The 24679-nt window shown below is 53.7% G+C and overlaps 1 protein-coding gene and 1 long non-coding RNA gene across 4 annotated transcripts in view; one reads left to right on the top strand and one right to left on the bottom strand.

Moving 5' to 3' along the window:
* The first annotated feature begins 1646 nt into the window (after nt 1–1646).
* LOC132670375 (uncharacterized) lies at nt 1647–4713 on the top strand. Its single transcript, XR_009606644.3, has 2 exons — nt 1647–1775; nt 3929–4713. It is a non-coding gene; the product is annotated as an uncharacterized LOC132670375 (long non-coding RNA).
* Nucleotides 4714–10922: 6209 nt separating this feature from the next.
* COA8 (cytochrome c oxidase assembly factor 8) overlaps nt 10923–24679 on the bottom strand; it is a 35091-nt gene continuing 21334 nt past the window's right edge. Inside the window, exons 4-5 of one of the 3 annotated variants that reach the window (XM_060620878.3) lie at nt 19444–19534; nt 10923–11417 (exon numbers count right to left, since the gene is read on the bottom strand). In XM_060620878.3, the coding sequence (XP_060476861.2) occupies nt 11390–11417; nt 19444–19534 (119 nt within the window). In that variant the 3' untranslated portion in view covers nt 10923–11389. Of the gene's footprint in view, nt 11418–16240; nt 18602–19443; nt 19535–24679 lie in introns of those variants that run through there. The other 2 variants (XM_060620875.3, XM_060620877.3) reach the window with 2 other exon arrangements.

Raw genomic sequence — 24679 nt, 5'->3', positions numbered from 1 at the left:
CCCCCTCTCAGTTGCTTTCGACCCTCTGATCCTCACAGCAGCTCCAAGAGAGGCACTGCTCTCCCCTTTTACTGCAGCTAAGGCCCTGCAGCCTCCCTGGCTTGCTTACTGATTCCCAGACAAGGATTAACTCAGCTTTAGGAATCAGAAGGGAGCAGCTCTGCCCTTCCTATGTGGGCACTAGCAGAGGTGAGGAGAGCCCTTGTGGTGGAAAAGCCTCAGCAAGGCTACCCAGGGGCACCACATCCATGATCTGCCTTAACCACAAACCTAGAGGACCAGGGCCCTGGGAAGCACACACCTATCTGCACAAGGCTTGCTGGCCTCCAGCATCCCTGTGGCCACCAGCTTGCTGGGCTAGCCAGGGTCCCAGGACATTAGCCAGGGTCCTGGAGGGTGAGGCTGTGTTCAATGGGGGCAGCGGGGGGACCTTTGGAGCAGGCTCTCTCCCTGCTCCCTTAAGTGCTCTTCCATTCTGAACATAGGCAGCCTGTGTGGGTGAGCCACCTCCTCCTCCTCCTCCTCTTTGCCTGTCTGTCTCCTGCTTTCCCCAAAGTAGATGCCTTGTGCTCTGCCTTCCTCTATTTCCGCCTCCTTCCCCACCTTCTCTAACCATTCGCTTCCCTGTTCTGAAACCTCAGAGATCAACAGGCAGCCTGGAGATCTATCTAAACAAAGGCTGGGGCTTGTGTGAAGACTTGGAGGCAACCTACAGGACCCAGATGAAGCCAAGACTGAAGTCCCTTGGTCAAGGAAAAGAGAATGTGAGAATGGGGTGCCTGGGTGGCTCAGTCTGTTAAGCATCACGATCAGGTCATGATCTCACGATTTTCTACATGGAGCCCCGCATCTGGTTCTGTGCTGGAAGCACAAAGCCTGCTTGGGATTCTCTCTCTCCCTCTCTCTCTGCCCCTCCTTTGTATGTGCTCTGTCTCTCTCTCTCTCAAAATAAATAAATAAACATTTTTTTAAAAAAGCAAAAAAAGTAAGAGCGAAAACATCCAATGCCAACCTCCTGCAGATGGCCAGCACCTGGGAGTCAGAGGGAAATCAGGAACATACAGTCTTGTACTCGCTTCATTCCTGATACTTATTGAGAACTACTGGTGTCAGGTGTGAGGCTGGGTGATGGGAGAACAGACACCCCTACACTGGCAGACAGCCTGTGGAGCTGAGACAGAAGGCCCAGGTCAGGTTTCGAGCGGGGAAGCCCTATGTCCCTCAAGGGTCAGGGGGCTTCCTGGACGAGGGGTATTCATGTGGCAGGTGGTAAGGATAAAGCAGATGAGTCCAAGTGGTGGAACTGTAGGGAGAAAAAACAGTGCCCAACAGAGAACGCGCACGCGCGCCCGCGCCCACACACACACAGACACACACACACACACACACACACACACACACACACACACACACACACACACAGAGTGATTTGTCTCCATTGGAGAATGGAGAGGGCTCCCATCTTTTTTCAAAAGCATTCATCTTTTCACTATAACTGTCTGTGGATGTCTCCGTCCAGGAGCTGCCCTTTGCGGTAGATTTCCCGAGGGGTGTGCAGTCCCGGGGCCAGCCCCAGTCCATTAGTGTCTAAAGAGGAGAGGGAGGGAAGGGGCGGAAGGGAGGGAAGAGGAACCGGAAGCCTGCCTTTGGCGGCGTAGCGGCGCTGAGAAGCGATCCTGGGTCGTGGGTCCTCAGGTCAGGAGGGGGCGACCTGTCCGGGTCGTCCTGGCCAAAGACAGGCCCACGCACCCTCGGAGGGACAGGCAGGGAGGAGGGTAAGCACAGGCCGTGTGGCCTGTACCGCCCCCTTCGCGCCAGCCCAGCTGTGCTTCCTCCGCAACACCCCACGCAATCCCGCGGCCGCGCCTCCGCCCCACCCCAGCCTGGGCACCGCCCCCCGACCTGGGCGCCTCCCCCACACCCCCTTCAGCCTGGGCGCCCCTCCTCAAGCCCCCTCCAGTGTGGGCGCCACCGCCTTGCCCCTCCAGCCTGGGCACTGCCCCCCCCACACCCCTGACCTGGGCGCTTCCGCCACGCCCCCTTCAGCCTGGGCGCCACCCCCCACATCCCTTCAGTTTGGACGCCACTGCCTTCCCCTCCCACCTGGGCACCGCCCCCCACGCCCCCTCCAGCCTGGGCACCGCCCCCCCCGGCCCCAACCAGCCTAGGCACCGCCCCCCACGTCACCTCCAGCTACCATCCCGTCTTAGAGAGGCTTCGGGACGGCGGCCTGGCATCTGGACCGGAACCCAGGGCCGGGGTCTACTGGTGCTCGGCGGCCTTGCTCTCCGCCCAGGCCACGCCCCCCATGGTCTGCGGCTTCGGTTCTGAGAACCACCTTTATCAGATTTGCAGGGTGTTTTTTTCCTTGAGGAGCTCGAGCTGCTGACCTTAAGCTGCAGGGACCGCCCCTCAATCCGAGGAACACCGAGGCACTTTGGGCACTTTGGGCGGACAGAGCAGGATGGCAGGATGGGGAGTGGGCAGCTCCATCAGTCTCTCTCTCTCTCTCTCTCTCTCTCTCTCACTCTCTCTCTCTCTCACACACACACACACACACACACACACAATGCCGGGAAAGTTGGGCCTGGGTCCTGTTCGGCGAAGCCAGACTGCCGCCTGATTCAGGCCCGCAGCATTCCTGACAAGCCCCCTACCACCCGTGCACTGGGCCAGCCTGTTTCCCGAGTAGAGCTGAAGTGAGGCTGTCCAGTTCCCGGCCTCAGCCTCCAGAAAGCCGGGATGATTTCGCTTCTGTGCTTTGGGGACCCCTACACTGCCCCCGCGAGAAGACCAGCTGCCCCGCAGAAAGGCCCAGCCACCCCAGTGCCCTGAGCCTGCGTCCAGCCAGCCAGCCAGCCAGCCGTCCGGCCGGGCCAGAAGGGAAACTATCCTGGATGGTCCAGCCCCTCCCACAGCCACGTGTGGGGCCCAGGATGTCTCCACGTGCAGACATGATGCTCAAACACAGGCAGGAAGGGCAACTGAGTCTCTGCTGGAGAAAGCACCGCGGCCGTGTGTGGGTGCATACACACCACTCACTATTGAGCCCAAACGTGCCTCTGAGCCGGAGCCCTAACATTCCCAGGCCCAGGAGACTATCCGACTACACACCCTCTCCATGAACTGCCAGACGTAGGAGATAAAGTGCTGGACCTCCCACAATATGTGGCCTGGAAGCCTGACCTGTTTTATGTGGCTGTCTACAAAGGGCAATGCCAGAAACCGGAAGAGGGGAGGGCAGCTGTTATTGAAACACTTGGGGTGTAGTTTGATGGATAGGAAGATAGAAATAAGCACTGGTGGGGGTGGGCGGGGTTGCAACTGGCTGGCTTGGCGGGCGGAGCACACGACCCTTGATCTCAGGCCCCACAGTTGGGTATTGAGATTGCTTAAAAATAAAATATTGGGGCGGCTGGCTGTCTCAGTCGGTTAAGTGTCCAGCTCTTGATTTGGGCTCAGGTCATGATCTCGAGGTTCGTGGGATCAAGCCCTGTGACAGGCTCTGCACTGATAGCACAGAACCTGCCTGGGATTCTCCATCCCCTCCCCCCCAAAATAAGTACACTTAAAAAAAACACAAAATCTTAGAAAGAGAGAAGAAGAAAAGAAAAAAAAGAAAGGAAAGGAAAGGAAAAGAGAAGAGAAGAAAAAGAAAAGAAAAAAGAAAAGAAAGCACTGGGGACCTGGAATTAGGCACATGTCATGGAAAACAAATTCTCCCTGGGAATCTGCCCATTTTATTATGAAAATACTCAAACATGCAGGAAAAAGTGTATGGTGAAGACCACATACCCACCACCTGGATTGTACAATTAACATTTTGCTCTATTTATCTCCCGTCTCTCCATTTAACCAAACCTCTCTCTCCAGCCCCCTAGACACTGGCATGCGTATCATTAATGGTGTTCGATATTTGTGTTTTCAGGGGGAATTTACACAATGTGAAATGCACACGTCTGAAGGACACCATCTAGGCACTCCAATCAATGTTTATATGTGTAATGGAACCTCTATCAAGAAATGGAATGTTGACCCCACAAAATTCCCTCGTGCCCCTTCTCAGTCCCCCAAGCACTGTTCTGTTGCTTTGTTTCGTTTACTATAGTTTACTTTGGCTCTAGTGTGTTGTATAAATAGAATCATACAGTATCTGCCTTTCGTGTCTGGCACCTTTCACCCAACTGGCAGTTTTTACACTCACCCAGGTTGATTGCCGCTCCCCTGTGGATGAGACCTTGGGCTGCCTCCACTCTGGTTGATAGGAATAAAGCTGACCTGAGCTCTCTTGCACGTCTCTGGGAAACGCAGACTTTTCTTTTCTCCGGTGAATACCCAGGAATGGAACTGCTAGGCTATAGGGTAGGTGTATGTTTAGCTTCATCAGAACCTTGTAGACCTTTTTCCTAAGCAGTTGACCACTTTCTGCCCCAGCGGCAATGGAGAAGCACTCACGCATGGCAATTGCTGTACAGACATCCTTGAGACGGTCTGCCGCGAGGGACGGTCAATGCCTCCGCTCACTAGGCTCCCAAGCCAGCAAGAGTGGGAGAGGCGTGGAGAGGCGACGCTCAGCCACACCCACACCTGTAGGGGCACCACACCTGGATTACAGAGGGGCCCTGGGAGGCGGCAAGGGACATAGTTCCTCAGTGGCAGCCCGGCCCCCAAGGCGCAAATTTCCTTCATAAGACATCCTGTAAACCAAGGATTCTGCTGTTAAAAAAATGATTTAAAATGTTGGCCTATGTGCTCCAAATATGCAGCAAGAGATGTGGTGGAGACTGGGGAGGACGCACAGCCACCATCTTTGGAGAAAAGACAAATAACTGGCGAGTGGCCTTAGGAGGGGCCCTCCAGCAGGGACGGCTCAAATCTGACACTCCTGTGGCAGGTTCCACTTCCCAGAAGTGGTCACGCCAGCCAGTATCTCCCATACCACACATTCTCCTTACAGTGAGATTGTGACACTCCTCCCGTGAAGAGCTGCAGTCTCTGTCCCCTTCCTTTGAATCTGGGTAAGCCTGTGACACAGTGGAAGTGACACTATGTGACTTCAGAAGACAGGCCTTAAAAGGTGATATTGCCTCCCCCTGGTTCTCTTGGGAAGCTCACTGTTGGAACCCAGCTGCCATGCTGCTGGGGGAAGCCCAAGCAGCCACATGGGGAGGCCACACAGAGAGCACTTGTGCAGATGTCCCAGCTGACAGCCAGTGTCACTGTCACACGCGTGAGTGAAAACGTCTCCTGTGAGATAAGCCATCCTTGATGTGCCCAATCCAAACCCCTGACCACACAGTCTATGTGCCTAACAGAATGGTTGAGATCTGCTGTGAAGTTTTGGGGTCGTTTGTTACACAGCACCAGTAACCGGCACATCTTGGGACGTTTTCTCGGGTCCCCAAGCACGATCCGTTCCTCTGAGCACTCATGGGCCTTCATGAGCTGGCACCCGGGGGTGGAGGGGCATAGGTTAGGAATGCACCCTCCGCACCATTGCCAAAAGCAAGCAGCACCCGCCCCCCAGCTGCTGAGGTGAGGCTGATATTTGTGGCTCCCAGTGTGATACACAGCACGGTGGCAGGCACAGACAGTGTGAAAGGAGGGAGTGGGGAAAGAGGACGGAACTGAATTGGGTCCCACGAGGAGCCGCACTCAGCTGGAATCAGGAGACTGGGCCCCAGCCCCAGGCTCCTCCTCGGTGTAATCTCAGCCTTTTCCCCATAAAGTGGGGGTCATCAGCCTGTCCATCTGCCTCCCAGGAACATCATGAGGGGATGGCGGATGGGAGCCGGTCCTGTGTTCCACCCCAATCCCTGGGGGGCAGCTGTGCCAATGGCCAAAACTTGGGGGTGCCTTCTTCACGGACTGTGTCGTGTCCCCTCCCCTCCCTGCAGCTATCTGCCTCCTCCAGGCAGCCCCCCAGTACTTCTTTCTCCTGGGGGCCCTGCCAGCCTCAGCTCTGTACTCTTCACAGAAGGGCATCCCAGGGAGGGGGTCACCAAGCCTTTCCAGGGGCGATTCTCTTGGTGATCAGGCTCTTCACAGGCCCTGCTTCTGCAGAACTCTGGAGCCCAGGGACCCACATTATGTTAGCCACCCCCTTTCCACCTCGATGGCTGTGATTCCAGAAGGGGGTGTACTTGCTCAAGGACACAGATATGGGGCTCCTCGGACAGGCAGATGGAGAGCTCCTTCCAGCTTTTGGATAAAAATAGCCACGCAGGTGCCAAGTCTGCCCAGAATCAGCACAGGCTGCTCCTGTTTGGAGACAGTCCCCTCTAAGAGCAGGACACTGTTTGGGGACTTTAACCCCCGGATGCCTGACAGCAGCTGCCCACAGGCTCCGAGGTGCTCCCGCTACCGAACGTAGCCTCCTGCCTGCTCTCCATGGTCCTCAGCCTCATCCAGCAGGACCGGGCTCGCCTCACAGCGGCTGAGCGCTCTGGGGCACAGACCCCACCTGAATCCCCCTGGAAGTTCCTGCTGTCCCTCCCCAGGACCTAGTTCAGGCTCTTAATAAATGGAGCCAAGCTGAATGAATAAATGAGTGAACAAGCAAACGAATGAACGAGGAAACATTCAACACCCCAGATGCTGGCTTTCACACATCCCAGGTAGAAATCCTGGTCTTCATTTGCCTCACCCCTCCCCAGTGCCACCTGTGGGTGGCCTTGAACTTCTGGATGCTGCCATGGGGGTGGGGGGGCTCCGCGTCTTGCGGCTTTCTTACCTCTGCCTCTAGTTGGCATATAATCGAGTCTCAGCCCGGCTCCCCTCGTAGGAGAAGTTGCTGCAGTGGTCCAGACATCACATCTTTGCACCTCACCACCCGGGAGGAGAGAGACCCTCAACTCCCGCCCATCAATAAATGCCCCAGGTGACAAGCCCACCGGACCCCCGCCTGCCCAGAACACCTTGCACTGCTTGGCTTACCTGACGGGGGGTTCCCCGGGGAAAGTGCTGCTGGAGGGTCGGGGATGGGGGTGGGGGCCGGGGGCAGCCAGTCCTTCGTACAGGCGGCTCTGGCTTTCTGAGCTCACACCCCCGGGGGCTGGTGCAGGGGGGCCCCTCCAAGCTCAGACTGTCCACACCAACACCGGTCTGGCTCACCTTGTCAGGTTGGTAAGCCTCCCTGGGGCTCGTGTCCACCACCCTCTGAGCCGGCTTCCTTCTTTCCGCTCCCCAGCTCCCGGCTGCCCTTCACACCTGTCTACATAGGAGTGCGATTATGAACATTGTTTGCACTGGTTTCTTCTCTTAGTAGATGTCCTGGTCCCCATATGATCTGCCGCATTCACAGTCACGTTTGGGAGAACAGGCTCACCTATTCCCACCAGAATTGCCTCTGCGTTGGCCCAGCCTGGGCCACACGACTCCAGAAATGCTCAGGAGAAAGGAGATCTCGGGACTGGAAGCCAGCCAAAGACGGGCTTAGAGGGCCACCCTAGGAGCAGTAGAGTCCCAGCCCGCCCAGACAGCCACTGCACCCGTCTCCGTGCGGAGGCAAAGGCCAGGCCTGAAGGGACCCAGGCTGCCCACCCCAGGAAAGGCTCCCAGGCCTGCGTGCGTTCAGTGCCCTGGGATGAAGTCTGCCAGGCTCTGCTCAGCTCTGCGGAGAAGGGAGGACGAGGCAGACGCTGAGTAAGGAAATGCACAGATGCATCTATCATCACAATGGGAGAAAGAGGGAGACGTCCCAGCCTTCAGAGCGTCTGGGGAGAGCCTGTCTTGGCCGTGCTGGGTGTGTCCGTCTGAGCTGTGTCTGGGCCCCAATCCACACCCCGCATCCGTGATCCCTGTCTGCACAGAAACTCAGTACCAAGCTTGTCCCCCGGGTCCACACCCACGTTCCGTGAGCGCCTGCCAGGGCAGGGAGCGCCATCCCACTTTACACATGGAGAAACCGAGGCTGAGAGAGGGGAGACTGGAGGCAAGTCTGACTCACATCCAGTCGCTGCACCAAAGTCAAGTGCCCACTTTGATGCTTCAGTAAGACGAAAGCTCGCACCCGGGTTCTCGGCTCCAGAGATGCCACTCGGGAGGAGACTTTCAGCAGGGCCTCTGGAAATTTTTATTTATTGATTCATTCGAGAAGCTGCTGATCCATCAGACACAAATCTCATTCCCCTCTCCCAGGACTGCACATCCACTCAACCTCATTCCAAAATGCTCCATGCCTCCTGCCGCTGTCATTAGCGCTAAGTCTGGAGGCTGCCACAGTATGTTCGCTGGGGCTGCTGTGACCACAAACGAGGTGGGGGCAGGGGGTACCAAACAACAGAAGTAGATTCTCTTTCAGTTCTGGAGGCCAGAAGTCAGACGCCGAGGTGTGGGCAGGGCTGGTTCCCCGTGGGGCTCCGAGGGAGGGGTGTGCAGGCCCCTGGCCAGACCCCAATAGTGGCTCGAGCCCCCGGGCTTGAAGACGCACCGGCCCGGCCTCTCTCATGGTCACATGGCCTTCCCTTTTGTGTGCCTGTGTCACAAATCTCCTTCTCCTTTCTTGGATGTAGGGTCCTCTCCTAAACCCACGGTGATCTCACCCTGATAACCTTAATTACATCTGCAAAGTCCCTGTTTCCAAACAGGGGCACAGTCCTGGGTACAAGGGGTTAGGACAGGGACACATCTTCTGGGAGCACTCACTATGGTCAGCCCGTCTCCCGGAGGCAGACTGCTGATGCCCCATTTTACAGATGAGGCAAAGGAAGTGCGGAAGGGTTAAACACCGTTCTGTTCTCAGTGTGGATGCATCCTGGAGCCTGTGAGAGGGGAGGGGGAAGGAGGCGGACTGTCCTCGCCTCGTCCTGGCAGGTGCTGTTTTGGGGGTAGACGACACGAGCCAGATGCATCACCTGCTCCCGGAAGGTGAGCCCAGGGCCATGTTTCTCGTGCTGGTGAGGCCCGTGGAGTCGTCAGACTCGTAGGAGAAACAGGGAGCAGAATGGTGGGTGCCAGGGCCTGGGGTGGGAGACTTGCTCAGAAAATGTTCACTGACCTGACCTCCTGAACAAGCAAATGAGCTCACCCGCCAAGGCCCAGCTGGAATGTCACTCCTCTGTGAGGCCGAGCCCATCCCAGCAGTACAGCCTGGTCTCCGTGATGGCTCTCTGCACTGGTCACACTCACCCAGCCCTCCCTTGGACCACAGCGACCTCTGTGGCCCATGATGGCTGCAGCAGCACCGGCCAGTGGGAAACCAATGCGAGCCGCGGTGCCATTTAAAATGGTCCAGTCGCCACAGTAAAGATAAGGTAAAGATAAGCAAGTGAACTTAACTTTAGTAATATATATACACATATTGTTGCTGTTTCTTCAGCAAGTTTTATTTATTTTTAAATGCTTATTTAAACTGCGCCTGGGTGGCTCAGTCAGTTGAGCGTCCAGCTCTTGACTTTGGCTCAGGTCACGATCTCACGGTTCATGGGATTGAGCCCCACGTCGGGCTCGGCACTGACAGCGCGGAGCCTGCTTGGGATTCTTGCTCTCCCTTTCTGCCCCTCCGTCTCCTCCCCTCCAAATAAATGGATAAACATTTATTTAATTCTTTTATTTTAGAGAGAGCGACCGAGTGGGGGGGGGGGCAGAGGGAGAGAGAGAGAATCTTAAGCAAGCTCCATCCTCAGTGAAGAGCTTCAAGGGGGGCTGGATCCCATGACCCTGGGATCATGACCTGAGCCAAAATCAAGAGTCAGATGCTCAACCAACTGAGCCACCCCGGGGCCCCAGAAATTGTTTTTTTTTTAAAGTAAGATCCATGCCCAACGTGGGGCTCGATGTCCAGGGTCATATGCTCCACCGACCGAGCCAGCTGGAACTGCAGCGGGGGGGGGGGGGGGGGGGGGGGGGGGCTGGCCAGAGGCCCTGTGCTCTGTGGAGACACCCCCCAGGGCCCCTCGAGGTATCCTAAGGGCGCCCCAAATCCCTGTGAGGGAAGCTCTGGGAGCCATGTCTGGCAGACCGCAGCACTCGCTTCCCGTTAGCGTTATTTGGTAAAAGGGCCGGGGCCCACAACCGTGCTCGCTCAGCACATCTACTGGCCCAGGTCCACCGTGCCAGGCGGTGAGACGAGGCAGGGGTGGGGGCGGGGAAGACGGAGATAAAGACAGACACAACTGCCCCTCCGGAGGCCGCGTACTCCGGGCCGCGCCTCTCCAACGGATGGCGAGATTCTGGGGTTTTCAGCCAGACGCAGCAGGACCCTGTGCTGACGGGAGGTACCACTTTCTTTCTTGTTTCTTTTTTAAATGTTTATTTATTTTGAGAGAGGGCACGAGTGGAGGAGGGGCAGAGGGAGAGGGAGAGAGAATCTCAAGCGGACTCTGCACTGTCAACGCAGAGTCCGATGCGGGGCTCGATCCCACAAACCGTGAGACCACAACCTGAGCCCAGATGAAGAGTCGACGCTGAACCCAATGAGCCACCCAGGCGCCCCATGAGGAGGTGCCACCTGCCGTCTGGAAGGACGGACTCCGGCCACGGAGCAGGAGCTGGGGCTGTAGGGGTGGCTCTGAGAGACGTCCCCGCCAGGGTGGACGTCCCCAGCAGCACAGCCAGGCCTGGGGACGTGCTGAGGACGTGCCGGGGTGCTGGTTTCTCTCTAAAATAAAAACCTTGTCTGCCCACTGGTTCTTCTGGCAAATGGCCCACCTAACCTTCCACGAGCCAGTGCCACTGCCCATAGCTCTGGCTGTGCGTTCATCTCCACTCTGCACCAAACCGTGGGTCTGTTTTGATGGCAAATTCATCTCTGGGTGCGTGTGTGCAGGGGCTGGGGGAGCACGTATAACCCCAAATACCTGGACAGAAACCGCCCCTGGAAATCTGCCGACCTCATCCCTCCATCTCGTCCCCTCCTCCAGGGGCTCTTCCTGTACTTTTCCACCCTAGGACTGACTGAGGACAAAGTGGACGATCATCACTGCGAATCAATAGCCAGTGGCTACAAATGCAGCTTGAAGCAGCCTGCACATTTTTGGAAGATTGATCAATTCGTTTTCAATGGCATGAAAGGAAAGAAATTACTTTCCTGGAAGACCAGTGGGGTGAGCAGGACGTCTGAGAAGGGGTGCTGTCCGGCAAGGAGGATGGCAGTCCCCACCATGGGCACAGGACACTGGGGTCACGAGACGGGTGGGTGGCCCAACAGGGCTCTCTCCTCCACTGCTCCTCTATTCCCAGTGCTTCGAGCGGGGCCTGGCACGCAGTAGGTCGAATCGATGTGGCAGGAACGACCCCGCTGTCCTCACAGAACCCCAGACGGAACGCCATCACGTGCCCTTTGCTGCGAGGGTGCAGCACACGTGAACTTTTGAGGATTCCCAGTTCCAGGGGCACCTGGCGGGCTCAGTCAGTAGGGCATGCAACTCTTGATCTCAGGGTCATGAGTTCAAGCCCCACATTGGGCACAGAGCTTTCTTAAAAAAAAAAAAAAAAAAGAATAAAAAGAATAAAAATAAACAAAGGAACAAATACCATATGATTTCATTCACATGCAGTCCCTGGTGTATTCCAATTCACAGAGACAGAAAGGAGAAGACTGGCTGCCAGGGGCTGGAAACGGGGATGAGAGTTAGTGTTTAATGGGGACAGAGCTTCCGGCTGGGGAGAGGAAAGAGTGTTGGAGACAGAAGGTGGTGATAGGAGCGTGACAGTGGGAATGTGCCTCATGCCGTGGGGCCGCACTGCTGAGGGGGCATCTCGCGGGACAGCAGCAGCCTGGCGGGCTCGGCTAGGCGGAGAGGGAAATTGGCTGTGACACAAACCCCCAGCCCCCACTGGGACCCCTGTCACATGGGCTTTGTGAGCAAGAACCCCCAGCCTTCCCTTTGGGGAAACTGACTCTCCATGAAGAGTAGCAGTCTACGCCCTCCTGCACAGTTTTAATTTGCTAACCAGAGACCTTTGTTAAGTGTCAGGACATGGCTAATCGTGTTTTACTTTTGTTTTTAAAAACGGAACAAAGGGACGCCTGGGTGGCTCAGTCGGTCTGACTCTTGATTTTGGCTCAGGTCATGATCTCAGGGTTTGTGGGATCGAGCCCTGAGTTGGGCTCTGTGCTGACAGCAGGGAGTTGGCTTGAGATTCTCTCTCCCGCCCCCCTTCTGCCCCTTCCCTGCTCACGTGCTCTTTCTCTCTCTCAAAAGTAAAATACATAAATAAAAATAAAAATAAAATTTAAAAACAGAAAAAAGCAGGGATGCCTGGCTAGCTCAGTCAGTGGAGCATGCAACTCTTTTTGTTGTTGTTGTCGTTTTAGTTTATTTTGAGAGTGTTGTGTATGTGCAGGAGCAGGGGAGGGGCAGAGAGAGATGGAGAGAGAGAATCCCAAGTAGGCTCTGTGCTGTCAATGTGGAGCCCAACTTGGGGCTTGAACCCACAAACCATGAGATCACGACCTGAGCTGAAACCGGCTCAGGAGAGCCCTCTCTTACCCTAATACTGCGTGGACAATTCCTGAAGATCCCTTGCGTGTTGACAGCTATGGGACATGCAGGGAACCAAAGGGAACCAAAGGCATTTCCTACTTAGACTCTGGACTGGGGCGTTCCCAACCCAGTGGGAGTTGGCTTTCCGCCTTCCCCTGCAGAGGCCCCACGGTGCCCAGGAGCTGGCTCAAGGACACCCTTACTAGTCACTGCGAGTTGAGCAAGCACTTGTGAGAGGCCAGATGCACGCCAAACCCACCCGGCCACCTCGGCCAGGGTGTCAGGTGTGTATCCTCCCAGCCAAGGGAGCGGAGGCCGAGGGATGGGCCACAAGGCAGACAAGCCAGCTCTGGAATGCTACTCCAGTGCTATTATGTCCTAAGGACACCTGGCTGTCCCTCCCAGAGGCGGACTTCCCCAATATGTTAGGACTGAAGCAAGACAAGGAACGACACCGACACCGTGATCAGACTTCCTGTTGTCACTGAGCCCTGAGGCCCCTGCATTTCTGATGGCTACACCTGGATCTGCTTTTCTTGGATGAACACAAGCAATGAAAAGACCAATGTTGGGGCACCTGCCGGCTTAGTCGGTAGATCTAAGGTTTTAAGTTCTTGGGGTTTTAAGTTCAAGCCCCACGTTACGTGTAGACATTACTTAAAAATCAAATCTTTGAAAAAAAAAAACAAAAAAACAACACTAGGGCTCCTGGGTGGCTCAGTCCGTTGAGTATTTGACTCTTGATTTCTGCTCAGGCCATGATCTCGCAGTTTGTACGTGTGAGCCCCCCATCGGGCTTCGTGCTGGCAGTGCAGGACCTGCTTGGGATTCTCTCTCCCTCCCTCTCTCTCTCTCTATCTCTGCCCCTCCCTTACGTGTGTGCACGCATACACTCTCTCTCTCTTAAAAATAAATAAACTTTAAAACAAACCAACAAACGAAAACACAAAACACGAATGCTTACAAACGGCACCTAACACACAGAGGGGGAACGAGACCCAATTTTATTTTATTTTTTAACTCAGAAAACAGAAACATTAAATATATCAGAGACATTTTCAAGGAAAAGCTGTATAAAATACGTCCCTGAGCTAATCTTCATTCTATAATTATTTGAAGTCCCCAAAAATAATTTACTTGAATGTGGTTATGACGGGAAATCATTTTTTTTAAACTTACTTATTTGAGAGAGAGATTGCAAACAGGGAAGTGGCAGAGAGAGAGGAAAAGAGAGAATCCCAAGCAGGCTCCATACAGAGCCCAATGTGAGGCTTGAACTCACGAACCACAAGATCATGACCTGAGTGGAAATCAAGATTCAGACGCTTAACCAACTGAGCCACCCAGGCGCCCCTGGAGACATCTGACTTCCTACCCACTACCTGTGCCCGGAGCTCATTTGAATAAGCTTCTGTTCCTCGAAGCCTCAAGAGGCTCGCCTCTAGGAGCCAGGAGCATGTCAAGAAAACCAGCAGGGGCGCCTGGGGGGCTCGTTGGTTGAGCATCCAACTTTGGTTCAGGTCACGATCTTACAGTTCGTGGGTTCAGGCCCCGCGTCGGGCTCTGTGCTGACAGCTTGGAGCCCAGAGCCTGCTTCAGATTCTGTGTCTCCCTCTCTCTTTGCCCCTCCGCCACTCGTGCTGTTTCTCTCTGTCTCTTTGTCTCAAAAAAAAAAATACATATTAAAAATAAATACATAAATAAAATAATTTTTAAAAATTAAAAAAAAATTGATGTGCAAAAATAATTCATAACAATACCACTGCAAGTTGCGGTTTATTCCAATGTCCCAGCATTTAGGGCAAAGACGATCTGCAAACAACCTGACGGTCAGCCAGTGAGTTTGATGGGATAAAGGAAGAACTAAAAACTCGCTCACACGGGACCCCAATCCTGCCGGCTGTCTGAGCACGCACACAGTGCCACCCACGCCGGCCACGGGCTGAGAATCCCAGCGGAGCAGAGGTGTGGTGTGAAGAAACGACGTGATGTTACTTCTGTGACACCCGAGGTCCACGCTGCTCGGTGCGTGCCCTCCACCCCACGGGGACCTGTTAACAGGAAGCTGGCGAACGGGGCACGGAGCATGAACACCTGGGCAGCGCTCTCCTGGGCAGACACGAGGCCCGCGAGGCTCTCACGTGACCCCCACTCCTCCACGGGTGGGGGGGTGCCATGTTTCCTCTGCCTCCCGCGTTTTCTCGGTGCAAACTGTCTTTGCCGGCAGCAGCTTAGAAGCCACAGAGACCTAGGCTTCTGACTGTATTATCATGCCTCACCCTGTGACAGACTGTCTGCCAAGCGGCTTCGGTGAAGTCCAGACACCCCATCTGCCCTCAGCGGACACACTCCCTAACGCGGCCTGGCTCTGAAGGCCACCTCCCTGTTGCCGCGGCAGGTGTCCCTCCTGCTGGCTGTGACTCCCCCACGTCACAGGGCTCCAGGAGAGAAGACAAAGAGAGCCTCGGCACTTTATAATATGTAATCTTATTTTCTGGTAAACTCTACCCCCAACGTGGGGCTCAAACTCACAACCCCAAGATCAAGAGTCACATGCTCAAAGAAGACATCCAGCTGGCCAACGGACACATGAAAAATTGCTCAACATCACTTATCATCAGGGAAATACAAATCAAAACCACAATGAGATACCACCTCACACCTGTCAGAATGGCTAACGTGAACAACTCAGGCAGCAACAGATGTTGGCGAGGATGCAGAGAAAGAGGATCTCTTTTGCACCGCTGGCGGGAATGCAAGCTGGTGCAGCCACTGTGGAAAACAGTGTGGAGGTTCCTCAAAAGACTAAAAATAGAACTACCCTACGACCCAGCAATTGCACTCCTAGGCATTTATCCACGGGATGCAGGTGTGCTGCTTTGAAGGGACACATGCACCCCCATGTTTATAGCAGCACTATTGACAACAGGCAAAGCATGGAAAGAGCCCAAATGTCCATCGATGGATGAATGGATAAAGAAGTGGTAAATATATACAATGGAGTATTACTCGACAATCAAAAAGAACGAAATCTGGCCATCTGCAACTACGTGGATGGAACTGGAGGGTATTATGCTAAGTAGAGTGAGTCAGAGAAAGACAAAAATCATAGGACTTCACTCATATGAGGACTTTAAGAGACAAAACAGGTGAACATAAGGGAAGGGAAACAAAAATAAGATAAAAACAGGGAGGGGGACAAAACAGAAGAGACTCATAAAGACGGAGAACAAACTGAGGGTTGCTGGAGGGGTTGTGGGAGGGGGGATGGGCTAAGTGGGGGAGGGGCACTAAGGAATCTACTCCTAAAATCACGGTTGCACTAGATGCTGACTTGGATCTAAATTAAAAAAAAAAGAGTCACATGCTCTACAGACTGAGCCAGCCAGGTGCCCCCATGCAATCCTGTTTTAAATAATGCTGATTTAAAAAGAATTTGGAAAACAAGGGATGTGGTCCAGCAGCAAGGTGTTCAGGAAAACTTAGGAAACCGAGGCTCCACCTCACTGGGGTAAACGGAGGAAAGTTCTCCGAAGGTGCCTCTGCCGTCACCTGACGTCTCTCTGACACAGAAGCGGCGCCTGCTTTCACGTCCGCAGGTGCAAGTGTCCCAGGACAGCTGCATTCCGTCAGCACTGACCGGGGTTGTCCAGCAACCCCTGGCCGCTGGTCACGTGAGGGTGGGGTTCGGTTCACTCGGCAGCCAGCTTCCAAATCACTCCCGTCAGTGGAGTCAAATTTGCAGATCAAGTACACGAATATTTTTATACTATTCTACTTCAAATTGGTAGAATTCAAAACACAGAAAACAGTACACGAAAACATTGGTTTTATTTAATATCATGTCCGTGACCCAGGGCCGGCTTGGAATCCACAGTCGGGAGAGTCACACGGCCTACGGCTCACCAGGACCCCCGTTCTCCCAATCCACCCTGTCCTGACACAAGCCAAGGGCCCCACAGGGGAGGTGCGGGCGTCCGTTCACGTACAGGTTTTCAGAGCCCTTGTAAAATGAACTGCTCAAGCAGCTGCTTCTGGTGGAAACTCGGGACACCACTGGGTGGGTCAGGGTGGGCTCCTAAGTGCTGGTCTTCCTTTGCTTTGGTCTCAGCTTGTTCCAAACCCTCTCCAGGGCCACTTTTCCCATGAAGAAGGTGATGGCAAAATTACGCTTGTACCAGTCTCTGTGGAGAAACCAGACGAGCACATGTGATGCCCCCAGTAACTGAGGACCAGCACCCCAGCTTCTGAGGGGAGTTCCCGGCCAAAAGGCAAGTCCTCCCGACTATCCCCACCTTTCCTCACTGCCTCTTCCTTTTTCTGCCCTCATTAAAGCTAACCTGTCCCTAAAAGCCTTCCCTCCTTCCTCCTGGATTTTCATCAGGGCCCCCCAGGCTATCACAAGAGAATAAGGCTCAGCACGTGAACCCCCACCTTTGCCCATTCCACTGCAATCCTCCTCTGGTTTTTGCTAAGAGACTCCAGAAAAGGAGACTGGGGCCTCAAGATGTCCGTGGCATTCCTGGGGAGCCACAATCGTTGAGTGTGGCAGGACTCCGTGGGGACCGTCCTGGTTTGGGGCCTTATTTGCGGGAGAAGCGCAAAGTACTCCATCGGGAGAAGTTAATCTATCACAAGTGCCAACGTCATAAAGCTCCACATCCTCTTTTTCTAAACAATCTGAGCTTCTGTGTCTCTAAATAGAGAATTCCAGGGCTTCCTCTAAATATTAGGGTGGAGTTCACCAACAGCCACGGGCTCACTTGCCTGTGAGTTACTGTACAAAACTTGCAAATTCACCCCACTGCTGAATGGGCAAAGCTTGGGAAGTTTCCACAACAGAAGGCACACATTCCAGACTCTCAATGCTAAGCCTTTGGAAGCTGAAATGTCCATAAGTACCAATGCTTTTCAGCCAAATGAACTCGTGAGTGACCACGGAACTTCTATTCCAGACTGGACTCAAATGACTTACTGAGTCCAGGACAAAGGGAAGCAAAATGACCACGGGCTCAAAAGCGACAGCAAGAGGTAAGGATGCTCGTTTTCTGGAGCCTCTGTGTTGGCTGAAGGGACAATCTCCCTCCTCGTGAGAACGATCTCACGTTTCTATCCACTTAAGTGATGTTATAAATGGGAAGCAGTGCCCTAAACAAACAAGGCTTCCAGAAAGAGAAAACCGGTACCCCATCGAGACTGCAGTTCTTAGGTTACTAAGGAAAAGCCAGATTCCACTCCACCGACGCTCTGACCAAGCGCAGGGAAACTGAACTCTCCCTGTTTCCATGGGGAAGGCAGGGGCAGGGTGGCGTGGGCACGGAAGGGGGCACTGACGCTCCCCTGCCACCTGACCTGGGGTGGGGCTGGTCCCCTCTTCTCTGGTCCTCCTCTCCTCTCCAGCACACATGCTCGGGCCCACATCACAACTCACACTGGCCTGACGTTATAACCTAGCTGGTTCAGAGTAACACGGGACCGCAGGAGTGCCAACGTGCTCGTGCCGCCAGACTCCTCTGTCTGAGGGTCGGTCTCTCGAGCCCGCCCAGCCTCACCCACCACCACCGTCCTTTAGATCTCACCTGCCCTGCCTGACCGACACTGCCACTGTCACCTTCTATTTTATTATTTCTATTTATTTTGAGAGTGGGGGGGGAGGGCACAGAGAGAGGGAGAGAGAGGATCCCAAGCAGGCTCCGTGCTGTCGGCAAGGAGCCGGATGCGGGGCTCGAACTCACCAACGGTGGTATCATGAACTGAGCTGAAATCAAGGGTCAGATGTTTGACTGAGTCCCCCGCCAGGCTATCATTTTAAACGAGGTCTTCTATGAACCCCTCTCACCCCCGACTCATACACCCTTTACATATTTCCTGTGATCTGGTTGGTACTAAGTACGGAGGTCTGCCTAGACTCGGCTCCGCGTTCTGGTAAGAACGCCTCACAGGTGCTGCCCGATACTTCGTCCTGCATCGTGCAGAGGCAGCTGGCCCAGTGTGCGCAGCAAGAGAAGACACGGGGTGAGGGGCCGTCACCCCATCCCGCGCCCTGCAAAGCCCCGCCCGCCTTCCTGCCCGCTGGTTTCCGCAGCTGTGGGTCACCGCTGCCCACACCTATTATTTCCCTGGGAAAATGTGAATTCTCCGACTCCACCGCTCCTTCTGCATCAGCTGCCGACCTACAAAGAAAAATGCTCCTTCATGTGGTTCCCCTGAAACAGTCGATGCAGGAAAGGTGTGAATTCTCTGGGTTCTTTTACCGATCAATTTGCAGAACGAGTTGGCTGACTGGCAGTGTGCGGGGGGGACTGAGCTCCTCGGCCTTGCTATGACGGCAAAGGTCTTTGCAGATTCGGTGTACTTTTAATCCACCACGGTCATTTCCTTTGTGCGGCTGAAACGGCCCCACCCTTGGCCTCAGGGAGCCCCTCAAGTAGGCCCCCGTGCCGTTCTCACGTGACCCCGCCAGTCTCTGGGCCTCCTCTTTGACACAAGGTGTCTTGCCTCGTCACGTGCTGTTCCCACCGCAGACCTGCTTCTCTAAGGAGTCCAGGTTCCCCTTAGTGGAAAGTGCTGTTTAGAACTGTCGAGGGGCATCTGGGTGGCTCAGTCCGTTGAGCGTCCAACTTTTGATTTCCGCTCAGGTCTTGATCCCAGGGTGGTGGGATCAAGTCCTGCGTCGGGCTCCATGCTGGGGGTGGAGGCTGCTTAAGGTTCTCTCCCCCCATTGCCCCTCTCTCCTGCTCACACTCTCAAACAGACAAGTAAACAAATAAATTAAATAATGTAAAATAAACTTCGAAAAAAGAACCTGCTGTCAGAGCACTAGGGGTGCAAACCGTTATGGGGTGGCCGTGCAAATAACTGTAAGCCGTCAATTGTATTTAAAAGTACGAAAACTAAGTTTACAGCAACGTCTACCTTTAGCATAAACATCAACGTCACTAAATTCAGGTAAGAAAATAATCCTACCCAATATGAATATGATATTCAAAATTTTAGAAAAAAGGTAAGCACTTACCTGTTATAACACATGTGTTTCTGAAAATTTTTACTTAAAAATTCCTTGTAAAAGTCAGCCATTTCTTCTGCATCTAATGTTGCTTTCTGACCTGAAAATTAATTTCAACTTAAACATTAAGACTTAAGAAGAAGAGACCCACAAACTACTATTGATCTAACAAAGGAGGTCAGCAAGATCAAAATGCAAACATCAACTGTATCTTTCTATCTATACACTAGCAATAAACAATCCAAAAATGAAATCAAGAAAAAATAATTTCCGGGGTGCCTGGCTGGCTCAGTCAGTAGAGCATGCAACCCTTTATCTAGGGGTTGTGAGTTGAAGCCCCACGTTGTGCATAGAGTTTACTTAATAAAAATATACATATATTAAAAAAAAAAGAATTCCATTTACAATATCACCAGAAACAATAAAAGACTTAGGAGTAAATCTGAAAGGAAGTGTTAAGACCTACACACTGCAAACTAGAAAACACATGAAGAAATAAAAGACCTGAACAAATGGAAAGACATTCCACGTTCATGGTTTTAAGGACTGCACACTGCTGAGATGGCAGCACGCCCAAGCTGACCTACAGATACAACACAATCCCCATCAAAATCCCAGCTGGCTTTTTGGCAGAAACTGAGGAGCAGATCCGAAAATGCAGAGAAACCCATCAGCCAACACAATCTTGAAAAAGAAAAGGGGTGCCCGGGTGGCTCAGCCAAGTAGGTGTCCAGCTTCGGCTCGGATCATGACCCCACGGCTCAATTTCGTCACGACTGAGGCAAGCACAGGTGTGCGTCTCCCAATACACAGCCCGCGACGCGCTTCGTCACGTCCCCTCAAATGCCTTGACGCTTCTAACAAGAAACGTGAGCCACCCGTAGAGGGGAAACGGACTCCTTTCCAACTTGAACGCATCCTGGCTCAACAGCGCACCCTCCCACCCTGGCCCGGGGTAGGTACCGGCCTAACCAGTCCATCTGGGAGTCGGGGAGCACACGCTCAACCGGGTGACACACGGGGACTAACCCGGCCACCTCCATGGTCCTCCCTGTGTGGTGGGAGATGCCGACCGCGGCGCCGGCCCCCAGGGCTCCCCCATCCCCCCCAGGTTTGAAAAGGCCACACAGGACAGCAACCAGCCTGCCAAGGGAAATGCGGCCAGACAGCAGGCCACAGGCCAGTCTCAGGACACCCAGTGATGGCTCGGAGGTGAAGGCACTCTGGCTTTGAAGCCCAAACAGGCGCTCGGACCTCTGCCCCCAGGGCTCTCGCACGCGTAGAGAGGCCCTCGTTCGGGCTCCTACCTCGGGTTCAGCACGCTTGCCCCTGGAAGACGCCGCCTCCGGGCAGAGGCCACGTTTCCCGGCCGCACAGCCGAGGTCGATGCTGCAACCCCAGCGGGGTTTGGGGGAGACGGGCTGGGAGGGTAACCCAAGGGCATGTTTCCACAGAAACAGGAGGGAAGGTGCTGACCTTTGACACATACGACATGGAAGCAAGCACTCAGATGGCATGGTCCAAGCGTGTGTCTGTCGGCGCACAGAGGACAAGGACACGTCCCTTCCACAACATAACCAAGGACCTGCCTGAGTCAACAGCAGTATTTTCCACATGTTCGTTCTCACTCCTCTGACCCAGCCTCCTGAAGCTCCTCAAATCCTCCATCTGGGGTCTCTTCCCTCATCTAGAAGATTCTCTCTCAAATCTCTCCTAGCTGTCCTCTCCTCAGACAGGCCTCTGTGAGGCCCTGTTAAGATGCCCGCTCCCCCTCAATTCCCGGTTGTTTTTCTTCCAGGGGCCGACGACAGACCCCGAGACCTAGTATTCACAGGGCTACCTGTCTGTTGGCCCCACTCCCAGCCCACACTGGAACGTCCGCTCCCTGAGGGCAAGGCCACAGCTGTCTCATCCAGTATGAGGTCCCAGTGCCTAGCGTGGCACACAGAAGGAGTTCGACAGCTACCTCGCATCAACACGTGGCCAGATGCTAAGTGGGACAAGAAAGAGAACAGCCAGCCGCCCGAGGAGGGGAGGGTAGCCGAAGGCTCCCAGAGAAGGCGACGTGTAGGCTGGGTCTTAAAGGATGAGTAGGAGCCCACAAGGCAGAGAAGGAAGAGAATGGGTCAGAAGCCGGGGACCGGCACAGAGGGAAACAAAGGGTCTGGAGAGGCACAGATGTGGCCGAACAGAGTGAGCCAGGAGGAGGGTGGGCAGGGCTCGAGCGTGGTGAGGGGACCAGGGAGGAGCCCCCGGCTTCAGGCAGGAGGAGCACCCAGGCCGGCCCAAGAGCATTAGTGTCCTCTGAACGATGGGTCTTGGAGGGACAGCACGTGTGCACGCTCGAGTCAGCATCCCAGCACATCTGTCTGCACCCCCACGTGAGGACCCGACGAGGCGCCCCAGCGGCAGCGGTTAGCGGCCCCGCGGAGCTCTGTCCCTCGCTGGCTGCCGGCCCAGGACTGTGGGTTCTCTCATCTAGAACGTGGATCAGAACAGCACGCATCGTGAGGCTGCTCTGAGACAGAATGGGTGGCAGCCGGTGTGACGGGTGACACGGGGCCTGGCACGGAGCGCACCCTTGTCACCACCGCTGGCGGGACAGCAGGAGCCCCGGGCTCTAAGGACAGGCAGGTGCCAGCTTCAGCTGCTGGTCTGGTTTGGTGTCTTGTGCAAACCCCCCACAGCCAGAGCTCAGCATAAAGCAGAAGCCACATAAATGTCTGCTGAGTAACTCGGCTTCCACGTCTATCGACACCGCAGCGGGCTACTGCGCCCGGATGAAACTAAGCAAAGAAAGGTAGGTAGGGTAACCTAGTTCGTTACACATTTGCTAAAAACCACGTGGGGGTTTATGACTGCAAGTAAATCTATCTCTATGGCGTGCCTTCTTCCCACTGCATGAACACTTTAGCAACAAAAGAAATTAGAGGCAAGAATCTTCCCACCATACTGCTGCCCTACAAATGAGACTCAATTTGGGGACAAGCAGAGCTGAAATCAGGGTATTCCGCTTTTGCACTGGAAATTCAATAATTTTTCTACACTGCTGCAGAATATTCCAGTGAACATCCACTGAGTGGGCCACCTTAGCCTTACCCGGTGCGCGATTACTAGAATTATATACTCCCCCCTTTTTTAAAAGATAATGCTGCAAGGAACCTACAGCTACCTTTTCTGTTTTCCTCTAGAATGCATTTTTAGATATCCTGTGGTCAAAACTTCCCTGCTTCTTGGCAGGGGTGCTGCCTACAGGGGCATCCTCTGGAAAGACGGCTGGAAATTTCCCCTGCCGTGGACCACCTACGAGCACTGTATTGGACTATTAACTCTAACTCCACCAGCACGGGGTGTAACCACTGAAGGCACCCCCTGAATTCAGCAAGCACAAAATGATGCCCAGTTGCTGTTCTGATACACATCGTAATCTGCAGTCACATTACTCACCTACAGGTATTGTGTTGTTTCTACAACCCTGTTAACGCTCTTCACAAAGACTGCCCCTGTCGCCTCTGTTCTATCATCTGCTGTTTATGCTTAACCTGTTTCCTGGATGCTGACCCTTTGTTCCAGCCCTCTGCTTTACCAGACACCGCCTGCAATTGAGCACACAACTCTTGATCTTGGGGTTGTGAGTTCGAGCCCCACGTTGACTGAGGGTACAGACTGCCTAAAAATAAAATCTTAACAAAGAAAGAAGTCCTCGCTTATATAGAAGGCAGTTTTCATGTTCTCCTGTCCTTCTACCTTTACTGTCGAGCTTAAAGAACAACGATTCCTCTAGACAACGGAGACTCAGTTGTGTTCTATCAGACCTTCTACAACTGGCAGCTACGTATTTAACTCTTAATCCACAAATAATTGATTTTTAAAAAATGTTTATTTATTTATCTTGAGAGCAGGGGGAGAGGCAGAGAGACAGGGAGAGAGACAGACTCCCAACCTGTCAGCACAGGGCCACTATGAGGTCCCAGTATGTGGGACTCAAACCACAAACCATGAGATCATGACCTGAGCCGAAATCAAGAGTCAGACACTTTAACCAACTGAGTCACCCAGGTGTTTTTTTAAATTAATTGATTTTTAATAATTAGCTTTTTGATCCATTTGGAATATATTTGTATTATAGGGGTCATGAATCTAAATTTACTCTCGAGTCAAAAATAGTTTCTTCATTAACGTTTTTATTTTATTTTATTTTTTACATTTTATTTATTTTTGATAGATAGAGAGAGACAGAGCTTGAGCAGAGGAGGGGCAGAGAGAGAGGGAGACACAGAATCAGAAGCTGGCTCCAGGCTCTGAGCTGTCAGCACAGAGCCTGATGTGGGGCTCAAACTCACAGACTGCGAAATCATGACCTGAGCCGAAGTCGGACGCTTAACCGACTGAGCCACCCAGGTGCCCCATCTCCATTAACATTTATTAAACAAACTCCTCCTCCCTCGGTCCTGCGGGACCCCTATAATCACGTGTTCAGCACGCATTCTGGCTCACTGAGGTGACATGACTGTTACCGCCCCCCCCCCCCCACCCTGTTTCCATCACTGCAGCCTGGAAACTGTTTAACTAGCTGACACAGTGGGAACCTCCCTTCATGTGTCCTGTCCTCAATACATTCCTTCCTGTTTTATTACCAAATTCATTTAAAAGTCTGATTTAAGGCCAACCTTTCAGTTCTTAGAAACACCAGCAAGAGAAACTCTGATATTAATAACAGGACTCAAAACAACCTTTCCCGTGTTAAGAGAGTGGTTATCTCCAAAGCATGTCCACAGCCTCCCTGACCCTGCCTGATCCTGGTGAGACTCACGAGGCTGGTGCCCCTCCCTTAGGGCTGCAGCATCTGTGACCACAGCCCAGGGCCCGCTCACTCGTCAGCAGGGCCGGGACAGCACAGGGTGAGCTGAGAGCCACTGTGGCACGGTGACATCAGATGGGCCCGGGAACCCTAGTCACTAAGCCAGAACCCAGGCCCTCCACTTACTGTGTAATTTTGGCTCAATACCTTGCCCTCAGGTTCCTCATCTCTAAGGTGGTAAAAGCAGTGGGACCCGTTTCTCTGGGTCATTGTGGGAAACAAAACAGATACAGGCAAAGGACTTGGCGCATACAGTCAGCATCTGAAATTGTGCGCAATTATGCTATGCTTATTGTTAGGACTCTGCACCCTTTCCTGCTGGCTCCGGCCCTCCACGATGGCACCTTGACGGGACCCTGCAGCCGTCGGAAAACAGCAGAGCCC

Source organism: Panthera onca, chromosome B3, assembly GCF_046562875.1.
Source record: "Panthera onca isolate mPanOnc1 chromosome B3, mPanOnc1 haplotype 2, whole genome shotgun sequence".
Lineage (NCBI taxonomy): Eukaryota > Metazoa > Chordata > Mammalia > Carnivora > Felidae > Panthera > Panthera onca.
The sequence above is the reverse complement of the archived record's forward strand: the minus strand, read 5'-3'. Positions and strand labels throughout refer to the sequence as shown.